Source organism: Bubalus bubalis, chromosome 2 (assembly GCF_019923935.1).
Source record: "Bubalus bubalis isolate 160015118507 breed Murrah chromosome 2, NDDB_SH_1, whole genome shotgun sequence".
NCBI classification, from domain to species: Eukaryota; Metazoa; Chordata; class Mammalia; order Artiodactyla; family Bovidae; genus Bubalus; species Bubalus bubalis.
The window spans coordinates 141,157,923-141,170,857 of record NC_059158.1 but is presented as its reverse complement, the minus strand read 5'-3'; the positions used below and the strand labels follow the sequence as shown (position 1 = coordinate 141,170,857).

Here is a 12,935-nt window from a genome sequence, read left to right as displayed (position 1 = left end):
TTTCATTGTGTTTATTTTACTTTTTAGTTTCAGGACCACATAATGAAAGTTAGTCTTTCCTAGTCCTTTAAAGATTAGGAAGATGAAGTTAAGACTGTACAATAATGACTGCGCTACTCCCAACACACATTTTAGCTTCATAATCTAATTTTCACAGACTGACACAGCATCACTGACCAAAGGAAAAGCTAGATGTAACTAACTTTACATGTCTATCTTCTCCTAGAGGGACTCTGCCACCTCTATACTTGCAATGCCTGGTACATAGTAGGCCTCTAGTATGTTGCTGACAGTTAGGGCAACTGCCCCACCCCACCCCTTCTTTTACCCCAATTATTTTATAAAATGTATATGGTAAGACAAGGCAATGGCACCCGACTCCAGTACTCTTGCCTGGAAAATCCCATGGACAGAGGAGCCTGGTAGGCTGCAGTCCATGGGGTCGCTAAGAGTTGGACACGACTGAGCAACTTCACTTTCACTTTTCACTTTCATGCATTGGAGAAGGAAATGGCAACCCACTCCAGTGTTCTTGCCTGGAGCATCCCAGGGACAGGGGAGCCTAGTGGGCTGCCGTCCATGGGGTCGCACAGAGTCGGACACGACTGAGGTGACTTAGCAGCAGCAGCAGTCTTCATGGGGTGCAGAAACTGATTTCTGACCTTGCAAAATGTATCTTGTTGAACAAAGGAGATGCTTGTGGAAGTCCCTTAATTTGATGATTGTTGTTAATGACCACAGTTACCATTAGTAATGATCATTACAATTACATAGCTTGTCAAGTTGTTTAAAGTAATTCAGAGATGTGGCTCATGAGACCCCAGAGAGGTCAGACAGATGCTGCCTGACTTCTGAGAAAGGAAAAAAGCAGCCTGGCTCCTCCCCTCCTGCCTTACTGCCCCTGCTAGAATTGCTGATGCAATTTTTCATTCACAGACTGAATCCTATATGCTTCTTTAGCAGCTACTAACATTGAAAAAATTGTTGATTCACTTCAAAGTCTATGGTTAAATACAGTATAATTATTATCAACCATACTTTGATTTCTAAAGAAGGAATTGATATACAAGCATATTTGGCCTTCCCTGAGAAATCGTTCATACAGGAATTTTTATTTAAATAGCATTTTGAATGTGCATATAGACTTGTGGTAGTAAATTGTGCTGTAAAGGGAAAAATGCTAACCTTTATATGAATATGAGGTGCCTTGTAAAGGGTTGCCCTATTTATACTTTCAATCCCTTTGAAGAGCTTTAATCGACATTTGTTAGGATGTTGTTTAGAAACTAAGTGGAAAGTATGGACTTCATAAAACGAAGGGAAAGAGCTTCTGCTATAGCAAGTGAAAAATATTTTAAAATGATTTACATATGTGTATTCCTAAGTTAGCCAGGAACTTTTTAATTATGGAAAATACTGTCATTCTTCCATATGCTGAAGCTCTCCCTCAAGAACTGTCAACAAGTTGCTGAATTCCTCAGCCAGCGAAGAGTGGATGAATGATTCTTGAGGGCTGCAGTTTTCAATCAGATGAAATCAAATGCAGGATTTCAAGCAGGTAGTACAGTCAGGAAAGGAAACATCATGAATAACTAGCAGAAACAAAAAAAGATTGGTTTCCAGCTGTTTTCAGAATTGTATATGCACGGAATTTGGTTGGTGGTGAGGCCTCAAAGGGACCGTTTTCACTTATAGTTCTCGCAGCCTCATGAGCTACACATGGTTTACGTTGTTACAGAAAAGCTAATTTTTCTTTGTTCACATGTGTTGCCTCAGACAGCCCATACGCATTTTAGATTTGCTGGCTAGACACTTCCTGATGCAAGCTGTGGCTAAGACAAACAGAATTTTACAGTAACTGTCAATCAGTACCCTGTCCTACTTGTTTATTTAACAGCTTTTCATTTTATAATGTTGCTTCTCATACTTTCCCTTCTTTTACCCTAGACCTTCCATTACCTTAGTAAAATTTTGTTCAGCTACAGGAATAAATTTGAGGGCCTGAAACTTAGAAGCGAAACATTTTAAACAGAGAGCACTTGATGGAAGAAAAAGGTCGTGTATTTGCTAAAGTTGGAAGAAGACGAACATTGCTTCTTTCTGCCAAGGTTTCTTAAAAATTTGGACATTCTACTTCAGTAGCACTTCTTTCAAGAACTTATGCCCTAATTTCTGGGTTTGGAAGATGTGGGAATCCAGCTTCCATGTAGATGACATGAATAGCCCAAAGACATCAGAGAGTATACATTGAGATTCCAGCTGTGGGCCAGATGGTCTGGATTTGGTAACATGGGCTGAACCAAGTGGGAACACAGCGCAGCTGGAGGAACAAGGCAGGATGTCCTTGCTCATCTGCTGTTTCTGTTTTCTTTCTCCAGAGCCCTTGGAACCTCCAGATCAGGGTTTTCAGGTGTGACACTTTTGGACTAGATAACATTTTTGGACTAGATAATTCTTTATTGAGGACGGCTGTACTGTGCACTGTGGGGTACTGAGCAGCACCCTGGCCCAGTTGTGACAATCAAAATGTTCTCAAACTTCCAGATGTCTCCTGGGGTTGGAGGGTGGACACAAAATCGATGACCCCAAGTTGAGAACCATTGCAGTAGTTGAATAACTTAACCTGAGCAAAATACTGGTGGCTGCCTCTCCTAATTGGGAGGTGTGGATGAGTAAGGGAACTTTAGAGCTGTCAAACGCTGGCAGGAATGGAGCCCTGGGAATTGAGGGGGTAATAATAAAGGAAGGCTGTCCCAGGCCTGCCAATTAAAAAATTCGATCCCGTTAGTTCTCACATTTCTGGCTTTAGTATAATATTAGAGACATTTTTGTTTGCTGTTATAACCAAGCAACTATTAATATCTAATAAAAACTAAGATGTATCTTTCTAAGCCCTTTATATGTTAACTTAATTGAATACACCAACCCTATGATGTAGGTGTCTTATTATTATCTCCGTTTTTCAGATGGGGGAAACTGAAGCACAGAGGGTCTGGTAAACTGTGTTGCATCTAGCAGGATTCACATGCATGTCACATGCAGGCCTTTCAGCTTTATTCTAGGCCTCTTATAGGAGCATGACATTGCTTCTGGAGATGAGCTAGAAGGACTTAGTGCGTCTGTGTGTCTCACAGCTATGATATATTAATCAGGTGCTCTTTTAGTGCTTTCTAAGGGTATGTGGGTGCTGTGCTTAGTTGCTCAGTCGTGTCCGACTCTTGGCGACCCCATGGACCCCATAGCCTGCCAGGCTCCTCTGTCCATGAGGATTCTCCAGGCAAGAATACTGGAGTGGGTAGCCTATCCCTTCTCCAGTGGATCTTCCTGACCCAGGAGTCAAACTGGGGTCTCCTGCATTGCAGGCGGATTCTTTACCAGCTGAGTTGGTAAGCCCTTCTAAGGGTATGCCAGGTTTCAACTCTTTGCCTCTTGATTTCAAATCTGCTCTTCATTGTCCTGTTTGTGATCCTAGAGCTGGACCCCATAAGCACTTCCCTTTAGCCAGCTGACTTTGCCACTGGAGGGACCCTGAAGGAAGAGGAGGCTTTGTTGAGTGAGTGTCCCTGTGTTCTTGTTGCTGCAACGAGTGCTCAGTTAGGGTGTGGAAAACCCATGGGCCCAAGTTTCAGCAACAGCAGGTTCCAGTCCCACAGGTCTCCTTGCTGGCTCCACAGTTAATTCAACATTACTTCCTGCAGGAAGCTGCCGGGGTCCAGCCCCAGTGGATCCAGGGAATTCGAAGTGGGGACGGCATCCGCGAGGATCAGGAAACAATTGCTTAATTAAATGTTAATTAAGGATATAAAGAGTGGTTAAATAAGGATAGCTCAGTGAGAAAATTTAGTGGAGAAAAGAGGCTGAATAATTCAGCCAGAAGGTGAGAGACAGAACGACACGGGGAGACCAAGTTTCGGTGAACAAGGCCCACACTTTATTTTCCAAAGTAGTTTTTAAACCTTAAGTTATGCCTAGAGGGTAATGGGGGCAGGGGTAGAGTCCTGCAGTAAGCCAGGCTTTCTTCCTGCAAACTTATCATATGCAAAAGTTTAGGTGATTTGCATCATCTGGCCCGGAGGCCTGTTAACATTTTAAGACCCTTTCTTCAGAAAACTTATTTTTCTCTAAAGGTGATTAGTCAGGCGCCACCCTCCAAAAGCATTAGATAAAGTTGCATTCCTATAGGGCAAAGGTGTGGTGGGCTATAACAAGAAAAAGAATTAACTCAAGGGTCCAAGATTACAAGCATTAAAGCTACTACTCACACCAATTATATTAATCAATACACTGCCAGGGACACAGCAGGTAAGGGATATGGAAACTTAGCAGCAAACATTGGCCCAACAAGTGAAAAACCCTTCACCAATACAATTTCTAATCAATCTTTTAACTGCTCAAAGGAATCTGTATTCAGACAGTTTAGAACATCTCATGCCTCTCACAGTTGGGAGGCTCTGAGCAATCACATGTGGCCGGAAAAACCTATTCAAGCAGGCTAGAGGACTTCCAAAGGAGTTTGTAGGTTGAAACACTGTCACACCCAGGAATTATTAACTGGAGCTGTAAGTTAACTCTTTTTTCAGAGAGAGGTAGTGGGGGACAGCCCCCCGTAAAGTCAGAGGTGTAGGTGAGAGCACAAAGCAGAAAGTAGGCAGACTCTGGTTTTGGAGGTAGATGCTCGAGAATTTCCAGGGGGACTCCTGAGGCTCGATCCTGCCTTTGCGTATGCCGAGCCTCCTTCCTCATGACCTTTGCCAGGGGCGGAGCTCCTGCTCCCGGCAGGAAGCTTCCTAGCTGGTGCCCAGCAGGATTCCCAGTGAATTCGGTGGCATCCCTGGGGTTGGACCCCTGGTGAGTTGACCAGCCTGTCAGGAGAAAGTTCCTTGGTTCTCCAGTGCCCTGTGGGGAGCTTCTCTCTTGTTAGCACCTCAGGGAGCTTCTTGACCTCTACTGGAACCATAGCCATACCCTCCCCAACAAGGTCAGAATCTCAGCCTTGGAAGCAGGGCTGGTGGGTGGTGGTGGTGAGCTTTCGCAAACTTGATTCTTTCCTCTGCCTCAAGCTCTAACAGAAACCATCCCAGTGTCTGCTATTCCTGTTTTCTTTAGTAGCTACTCCCATTACTATTTATAACTTCATATATACATACATTTTTCTCTCTATAAAGCTTCCCCATATAAATTTATAAAGCATTCAAATTACTCTGTCTCTGTACAAAGTGCCAGGCATTATTCCAAATTATTACTTTGCAAATATTAACTTATTCAATCCGTGTAGCAACCCTTCAAGGTAGGTATGGTTATTAGTCCCATTTACCTGTGGAGAAATGGAGATATTGAGCTGTTTAGAAATGTGTCCACACTGACACAGCCAGGAGGTGATGGGACCCTGATATGAATCAAGATAGCCTGCCCCAGGGCTGGGACTTCAGCTGCTGCTCCCTTCCCATCTTCTCTAGAATTGACAGACTGGATTATTTTGCACAAGTCATTTAGATTCCAGAATTCTCTAGCGCATTGGAGTTGGTCATTCTTTCATAGTTGCTCTTTCTTCCTTGTATTTATTGAGTACCTACTATGTGCCAGGTCTGATGTTGAAGCTGAAACTCCAATACTTCGGCCACCTGATGCCAAGAGCTGACTCATTTGAAAAGACCCTAATGCTGGGAAAGATTGAGGGCAGGAGGAGAAGGGGACGACAGAGGATGAGATGGTTGGATGGCATTACTGACTCAATGGACATGGGTTTGGTGTTGGACAGGGAGGCCTGGCGTGCTGCAGCTCATGGGGTCACAAAGAGTCAGACACGACTGAGCAACTGAACTGAACTGAACTGATGTGCCAGGCCTTCCCTTTTAGCTCATATGGTAAAGAATTTGCGTGCAGATGGAGGAGACCGGGTTTGATTCTTGGGTTGGGAAGATTCCCCTGGAGGAGGAAATGGCAACCCACTCCAGTATTCTTGTCTGGAGAATCCCATGGACAGAGGAGCCTGGTGGTCTACAGTCCATGGGGTCACTAGAGTTGGACATGACTAAGTGACTAAACCACCACTATGTGCCAGGCACTAGCAGAGGAGTAATGATGTTATTGGGCAGCTTAATGGTAATTTACAAAAAGTACATGTTCTCCCAAAAGACTGCTGCTGCTGCTAAGTCGCGTCAGTTGTATCCGACTCTGTGCGACCCCATAGACGGAAGCCCACCAGGCTCCTCTGTCCCTGGGATTCTCCAGGCAAGAACACTGGAGTAGGTTGCCATTTCCTTCTCCACCCAAAAGACTAGGAATAGGTAAATCTAACTCAAGTTAAAAATAGAGTAGTTTTCTGTCCATGACAGGAAGTCTTTTTTATACTTATTTTCTGTAGAAGTGTCTTTGGTCATGGTTGCAATCATGGTACTAAAATACATTTTTTTTTTTTTTTGCCAGAAATCTATGCACACTCTCAGGCAAATATAGTAGACAAATTTGCCACTAAATTTATGTATTCTGTAAAAACTGTGTGTGGTTATTTCTGCTCTGAAACTTGAACTTAATAGTAACACTGAAAATGCTTCTGAGCTGTAGGAAGAAGCAGAGTTCACAAATAAGGGGACTTCTGAGAATCAGTCACCAGAAAGAATTAGTGAGAACCTTGTGTGTTTCTCTGACAGCGTGACCGAGTCCACGCTGGAGTGCCTTTGCCTGAGGGGCTGCTATAATGAAATCAAACTCTGATTTGGGCTAATCTGCCTCCAAGGATCAGGGGCCTGGTCCTTGGAAACTAAGAATGGACAGAAAACTTCTTTAGGATTTATAAAGCTTTGCTGGGAAAAGCAAAAGTACGAAAAACAAAAATTCCTTTGAATAGTTTGCAATGAGTAGTATTAAAATTGTGCCTCAAATGAAACCCTGGCTAGCAACTCTTCCTATTTTTTTCTCACCAAATTAGATCAGTTAAGATGGCTCAGTACTTTCTGAAAAATGCTAGAGCAAAGTTTTAGTCACTGAACGATTATTATTTATTATTATCTTTCACTATGATATGGGCTTCCCTGGTGGCTCAGATGGTAAAGAATCTGCCTGCAATGCGGGAGACCTACATTCAGTCTCTGGGTCAGGAAGATCCCCTGGAGAAGTGAATAGCTACCCACTCCAGTATTCTTGCCTAGAAAACGCCATGGACAGAGAAGCCTGATGGGCTACAATCTATAGGATTGCAAAGAGTCAGACATAACTGAGTGACTAACACACTTGCTATTTTATAGTTTAGGAATTTGGAAGCAAGTGACTGTTTCTTTCACCTTTATTTTATTGTTTGGCACCCGAGGGCAGTCTGGAATCCTAGCCTACCTGTGCCTGAATTTGAGGTATAGGCTCTGAATCTAGTGTGGTTATTAAAAAGGTGCCATTATATGTTTTATGGATGCTGTCACTAGAGTGTCTGCTGAGAAATGAAAATGTTACCATATCCAGACACAAGAGGGCACTCTAAACAGGCCAAGTAGGATACAGTATTGACAGGGAGGGAAGGAGGAAGCTTAGTCAAAGGTAGTGTTGAATTCAGGCATCCCTCTGTCTCCATTGTTCCCCCTTCTTCCCTCTAAACCACCCCACCCCTCGCAACCCTGCCTCCAGTTTGCTCTAGGAAAAGAGCTGTTCAGGCCCTAGATTACCTCTTCACATGGTTAGATCGAGATTAAGGCTTTCAGAGTCAGAATTCCCAGATCTCTTACTTTAGCAAAAATCTGCATGTTGCCTTTGCTCTGCTAACTTTCCCCATTGGCCTCATTGGATAGTGCTTCGCTAAGAATGTTAAAATGGAATCTTTTTTTCTGATGCCAGCAGAATTGAACTGCTAGCGAACTGAGCTTTACATTGGATATAGAGTGTTATTTTTTCCCTACCCACTCTCCCCCCTCCCCCAGCTCTTGTAAGTACAGCCTTTATTAAGGATGAATTTTATACAAACTTGTGTTTGACCCTCTGAACCTTGCTTAGCCCCTAGAATAGGCTGGATGACTGAGCTGGAGTATGGAGAGATTCTCAAATGAAATGTAAATTTGGAATGTAATTGGTAACCCAACTGAGAGGTTTGTCTTTAACAGATGGGAGTCTTGGTGATACAATGTAGGTGAGTTTTGAAGTTATTCAATCTTCATGGGTATTAGAATGGTTTAACCTCTACTAGAGAAATGTTTGAGAAAAAATAATCTATTCTTCTGGCTACTGTGTATTAAGTAGAGAGATTAGAGTGCTCATAGCCCATGGAATTTTTTTTTTTAAGTTTGACACAGTTTAAAAGAATCTCAGAATTTAACCCAGATTTCTAGAATCACACCAATGATTCCATCAGAATAGATGAAGATATATATATACACACACACACACACACACACACAGTATTTCCATGGACTCACACTGGCACTAAAATATTGAAATTACCATTTCAAAAAATGTACATTGGTAAATGTTTACATACCTGGGTCTACAAGAAAGGCAAAATCTAGGAAAAAACATAAACAGGTATGCATATTTCTTAGCGTGCTTTCTTGTTTCTTTTCAGTAACTTGGAGCATTTGTTATGTGCTTAGGAACGAAAACATAAACAGGTATGCATATTTCTTAGCGTGCTTTCTTGTTTCTTTTCAGTAACTTGGAGCATTTGTTATGTGCTTAGGAACGTGACTGCGCTTTCTTAACCCTGAGAACAACATGATGGGTGTGTCAAGGTTGAGAGTCGTGTCCACCCTTGACAAAGACAGGTGTGCCCCTGACCTGGCAAAGCCATTATTTTCCTGTTGCATGAATCACTTGACTCCTCTTTGAAGCTGTCACATTTATTTAAACTGACATTTTCTGTGGTGAGCCAAATCTTGGTACACAAAATTTGTGCAAAGTCCTTCTGTCTTGTAAAATATAAATCCAGGGTCTCAGATAGACTGAACAGAGATTGCAGGCCCAAATGTTTATCTTTCTTATTTGAACGAACAACCCTTCCTTCCTTCCCGGAATGTGACTTAACATTTAAAATTCCTATTAAATCTCTGGATACACCCAGAGACCTCAGAAAGTTCTCTCCAGACAGAGCAAACATCCTCCTTGTATTTGGCAAAAGAAGAAACGGATGCTTGCATGGTGTGCAGACTCAGCTGCTCAGGGCTGCTCTTTGGAAGAGAAGCCCACTGAACCTGGGCTGCCAGAAAAAATGTTAACATTGAGCTGAAAATAAGCATTTGCTCTTGAAAGAGGCCAACAAATCTGCAGGATACATGGAAGTTCGATGGAAGCGGTAGCCAAACTGAGTCACCTTGCACTCAAAGACTGGGGTACTTGGGGCTACTCGGGGTGTGGGTCCCTGGTATCCATTCTGTATTCCTCAGGGAACAGAAGCCCTGCTCCAGGCAGCCCCAGTGCTTCTGGGGAGCCTGCAGCAACCCAACTTGGAGGTGGACTCTGATTAGTCTATGCCCATTAGCACATCTCATTTGCTGATTGGTTGAGGGACAAGCCTACCCGCAATCTGGGGCAATGATATGCAAGACCCTCCCTGGTACTTTTGAGAAAGACACTTGCTCCTTGCCGATGCTACCTGGAAAGCTTTTCTTTTTTCCTAGACCGTGTTGGGGATGAACATGAATCTGAATCTTAGGATCAAGGCACGTATTTTACCCCATTCTGAACACAATGTCAGTTTAAGGAGGAAGGGAGAGCTAAGATAATCAGGAGAAAGGAGCTAGAATCCTGATTCAGTTGGACCCAAGGCATAATTTTATGCTGGGTTTTTCAGCCACTGAACTAATCATTTTCTTTACTGTTTAAAGTAGGCTGAGTTGAGGTTTATATTACTTGCAACCAAGGTTTCCAAACTGCCAAGTCGTGTCCAAGATGATTGGGGTACACGTGCATCTGTATATGTGTAAGGTACTGGCAAGGCTATGGTAAGGAATTCTTTCTTCCAAAAGGACCCTTGTTCCAAGAGAAAAGAGCGTTGTTCAAAGCTCTGTGCCACAACCGCTTTAAGTTTTCTTGAAAGTACTACATGGTGCATTTTATGATAAAGTGGGCTTCAATTAAAAAAAAAAAACCAAGCCAGGTGTCAAATGCAGCATATTTTAATTTGTTTCAAATAAAGCAATATATGTATATATATATATATTTCAGAAAAACACCAGATGTTAAACTCTACAAAAGCGCATGTGTCTTCAGCAGATCATGTTTGTCTGATCAATAAGAATTTTGTTTCCAACATTAACTCTCTAAAGACGATCAATGGACTGACATCACTGCTACAACATAGGTTGCTACTGAGCCTCTGATCTTTAGCCACATCTTGATTTTCCTAACAAATGAGTAAATACTGCCTGGCTAAAATGCTGCAATGTGTTGATGAGAAAAAGCGCCAACAGATCAAGCAAAGCCATGAAAGTTATGAAGCAAGCTAGAGCTGATTATTAGAATTAGTAAAAATGATTAAGAGAGGATGACACAGCCGTACAGGATTTGTGTATTCAGATTGACTCTCTTTTGGCAGCGAATTGGGTCAGCACCTCCTGCGGGGGAACCGCAACTGAGTGAAAACGGCCTTTTTTCCCCTCTCTCCACGCTCAGGCCACCAACGTCACAGCCGGGACCGAGAGAACCGTGGCATCTGTGGAAACTTCTATTCTGGTGGGGCAGAGGTTGCACTGGGAGACCCTGGCCACGTTGCCCCGGAAAGGCCTGGCGTCCGCGTTGTCCGCGGCGTGCTGCCTTCGCCGGGGCTTTTCCGGGTGGGCGGGGGCCTCGGGGGTCTTTGTCCCCAAGGAGGCCTCTTGGTTTTTGGCGCCGCCTTTGTTTTTGGGACGGAAGCCGTTGTGTGGCTGTCTTCTGTGTTCGTGGCGGTTGTTGCTCTTCGCCATCAGATCGACTTCATTACCACTGCCCTGGGGCTTGGCAGACCCATTTAGCCTGTTGTTGTGATACTGCGGATTAAATCTTCGTCTTTGGCTAGAAGACCCATTCTATAAAAAGAAAGAAAGAAAGAAAGAAAGAAAAGAGGTAGATATTAGATGCCAACAAACCCCAGGTGACATCAAACCAGGGAAACCAAACCTCTAAGTCACAGGTCACCTTTTTTTTTTAACACCCCAGAAGAATGTGACAACATGCAAATAAGGTCAAGCTGATAAAACCCTCAAGCTTAAAAGAATGGTGGACTGTCTTGTAAATGGAAGTTCAAGAAAATTGCTGATGTTCAAAGAGAGGTTACAGAAGTGTAAGACAGACAATTGCAGAACCAGGCCAAATAAAACCCATCAAGTATAAACCTGAAATAAATCACAAAGAAATGTAACACAGAGGCAGGGAAATGATGGTTCTCTACCATACATATTTCTGGGACATTCTGTATGGACTATATATATGCATTCTCATGATCACATTAAGAGTTTACACACCCCTAGGTATAAAGGGTGATTATCTGTGGAGGTGGGGACGAAGCTTAGGTGTGCAGGCAGTCGTGTCCACATTCCTGTCTCTGTGCACAGCTCCCTCACAATGTGGGATGAAGCCAGAGTTGGGAAGAGACAATATTCAGACACATGGGACGTGGGCCTCTGCCTTTGTACTCCTGCCCTGGGCCCTGAGTTACTAGCGGTGGGTCTGTCCTAAACCAATACCATCCAATCACAGTGCACAAACTAAGAACTTGATATATTTGTAACTTATGATACATCCAGGGAAGTAGCCCAGACAGACCCTGAGAATAGGCTTGGGACATTTGGGAATAGAATTCCAGGATCTCGGGTATTTGGAGAACTTTGCAGAAGGGAGAGTGTAGATTCTGGGTAGTCACCTCTTAGTCTCACTCTGAAGGGAAGGCCATGGGCCATGGCTGGGGAGGGTCACAAGGGTTTACTCTAAAGCATGGGGCCCAGCACAAGGGCCTTTCTTGGACTTAGATATATTTTCAAATTTAAACATGCTGTCACCTGAAATGCTTTGCTGAAAATAATAAAACAGTGAGCGCTGAAAAGGTATCTATGTGGTTAACATTTAATCTGGCCTCCTTTGTTTTTAAATAAATTGTGACAGAGAAATTCAAACTAAATTTTGGACTTAATTTTAGCATGGGGTTTAATAATGAGCAAGGAACAAAATCTGTGAAGGTGTATTTCAACGACAGTGAAACAAATTTGTTTATGATCTTGAATCAAGGACTGTATGAAACACTCCTTGTCAAAGTGCGATTTTAAAGTTCATGAAGACATCTGGGGCTAGAGAAATGCCTGTCAGAGTTACTAATGAGAATTCTAACAGACCAAGACCACAAAAGCCAACAGGGCATCTGTTAGAAAACCAGCATTTTGGAATGCTTAAAAAAAAGTCTCTTTATTCAAGCTCTCTTTCTGAAAGATGATGAAAAATATCTTTATAGCATGCCCAACTTCTGAATCATCAAATCCCATTTCATGGTCATTCTTTAATAAGCAGGGATTACTTCTCAAGAATATATGGAGAAGCAGAAGGAGAGAAGACTGTCCTTTGGATATTTCTGTTTTTAAGGGTCATTGTAATGAGAATTAATAATGTCATTTTGAAATGCATGCTGAAAGCCCAAGAGAAGAAAGAGCAGTTTGAACTAACTTTGGCCTCTTATGGATAAATTAAAGATAAATGGGATTAAAGGATCTTAAAAAACATGCCAGATTTCTTCTCACTAATGGTGTCAATAGCCTGGTTCTCAATCTTGTTCCCATGTCTGTGAGTCCTTTCCATGTGTGGGCCAGTTACCAGTACCTGGGTGGCACTCAAGTCATGAGAAATGCCATCTCATGTAGAAGGATTCTTTGTTAATGCTGTCAAGTGTGTGAAGACCACTTCCTCCACAGGGGAGAGTGCCTGTGAGGGGACCAGATGGACTAGGGGAGCTCAGGGAGGCTGGCCAGGCACATGGAGGCTCGACAAGTCAGGCTGCT

General features: G+C 43.0%; 1 protein-coding gene across 7 annotated transcripts in view; it reads right to left on the bottom strand.

The window, feature by feature from the left end:
* Positions 1 to 10,075: 10,075 nt before the first annotated feature.
* The window catches only part of SPATS2L (spermatogenesis associated serine rich 2 like), a 188,938-nt gene continuing 186,078 nt past the window's right edge, over positions 10,076 to 12,935 (bottom strand). For all 7 annotated transcript variants that reach the window (XM_006059328.4, XM_025277955.2, XM_025277956.2 and 4 more), the window contains one exon: positions 10,076 to 10,979. In XM_006059328.4, coding sequence (XP_006059390.3) covers positions 10,584 to 10,979 — 396 coding nt within the window. In that variant the 3' untranslated portion in view covers positions 10,076 to 10,583. The remainder of the gene's footprint in view (positions 10,980 to 12,935) is intronic.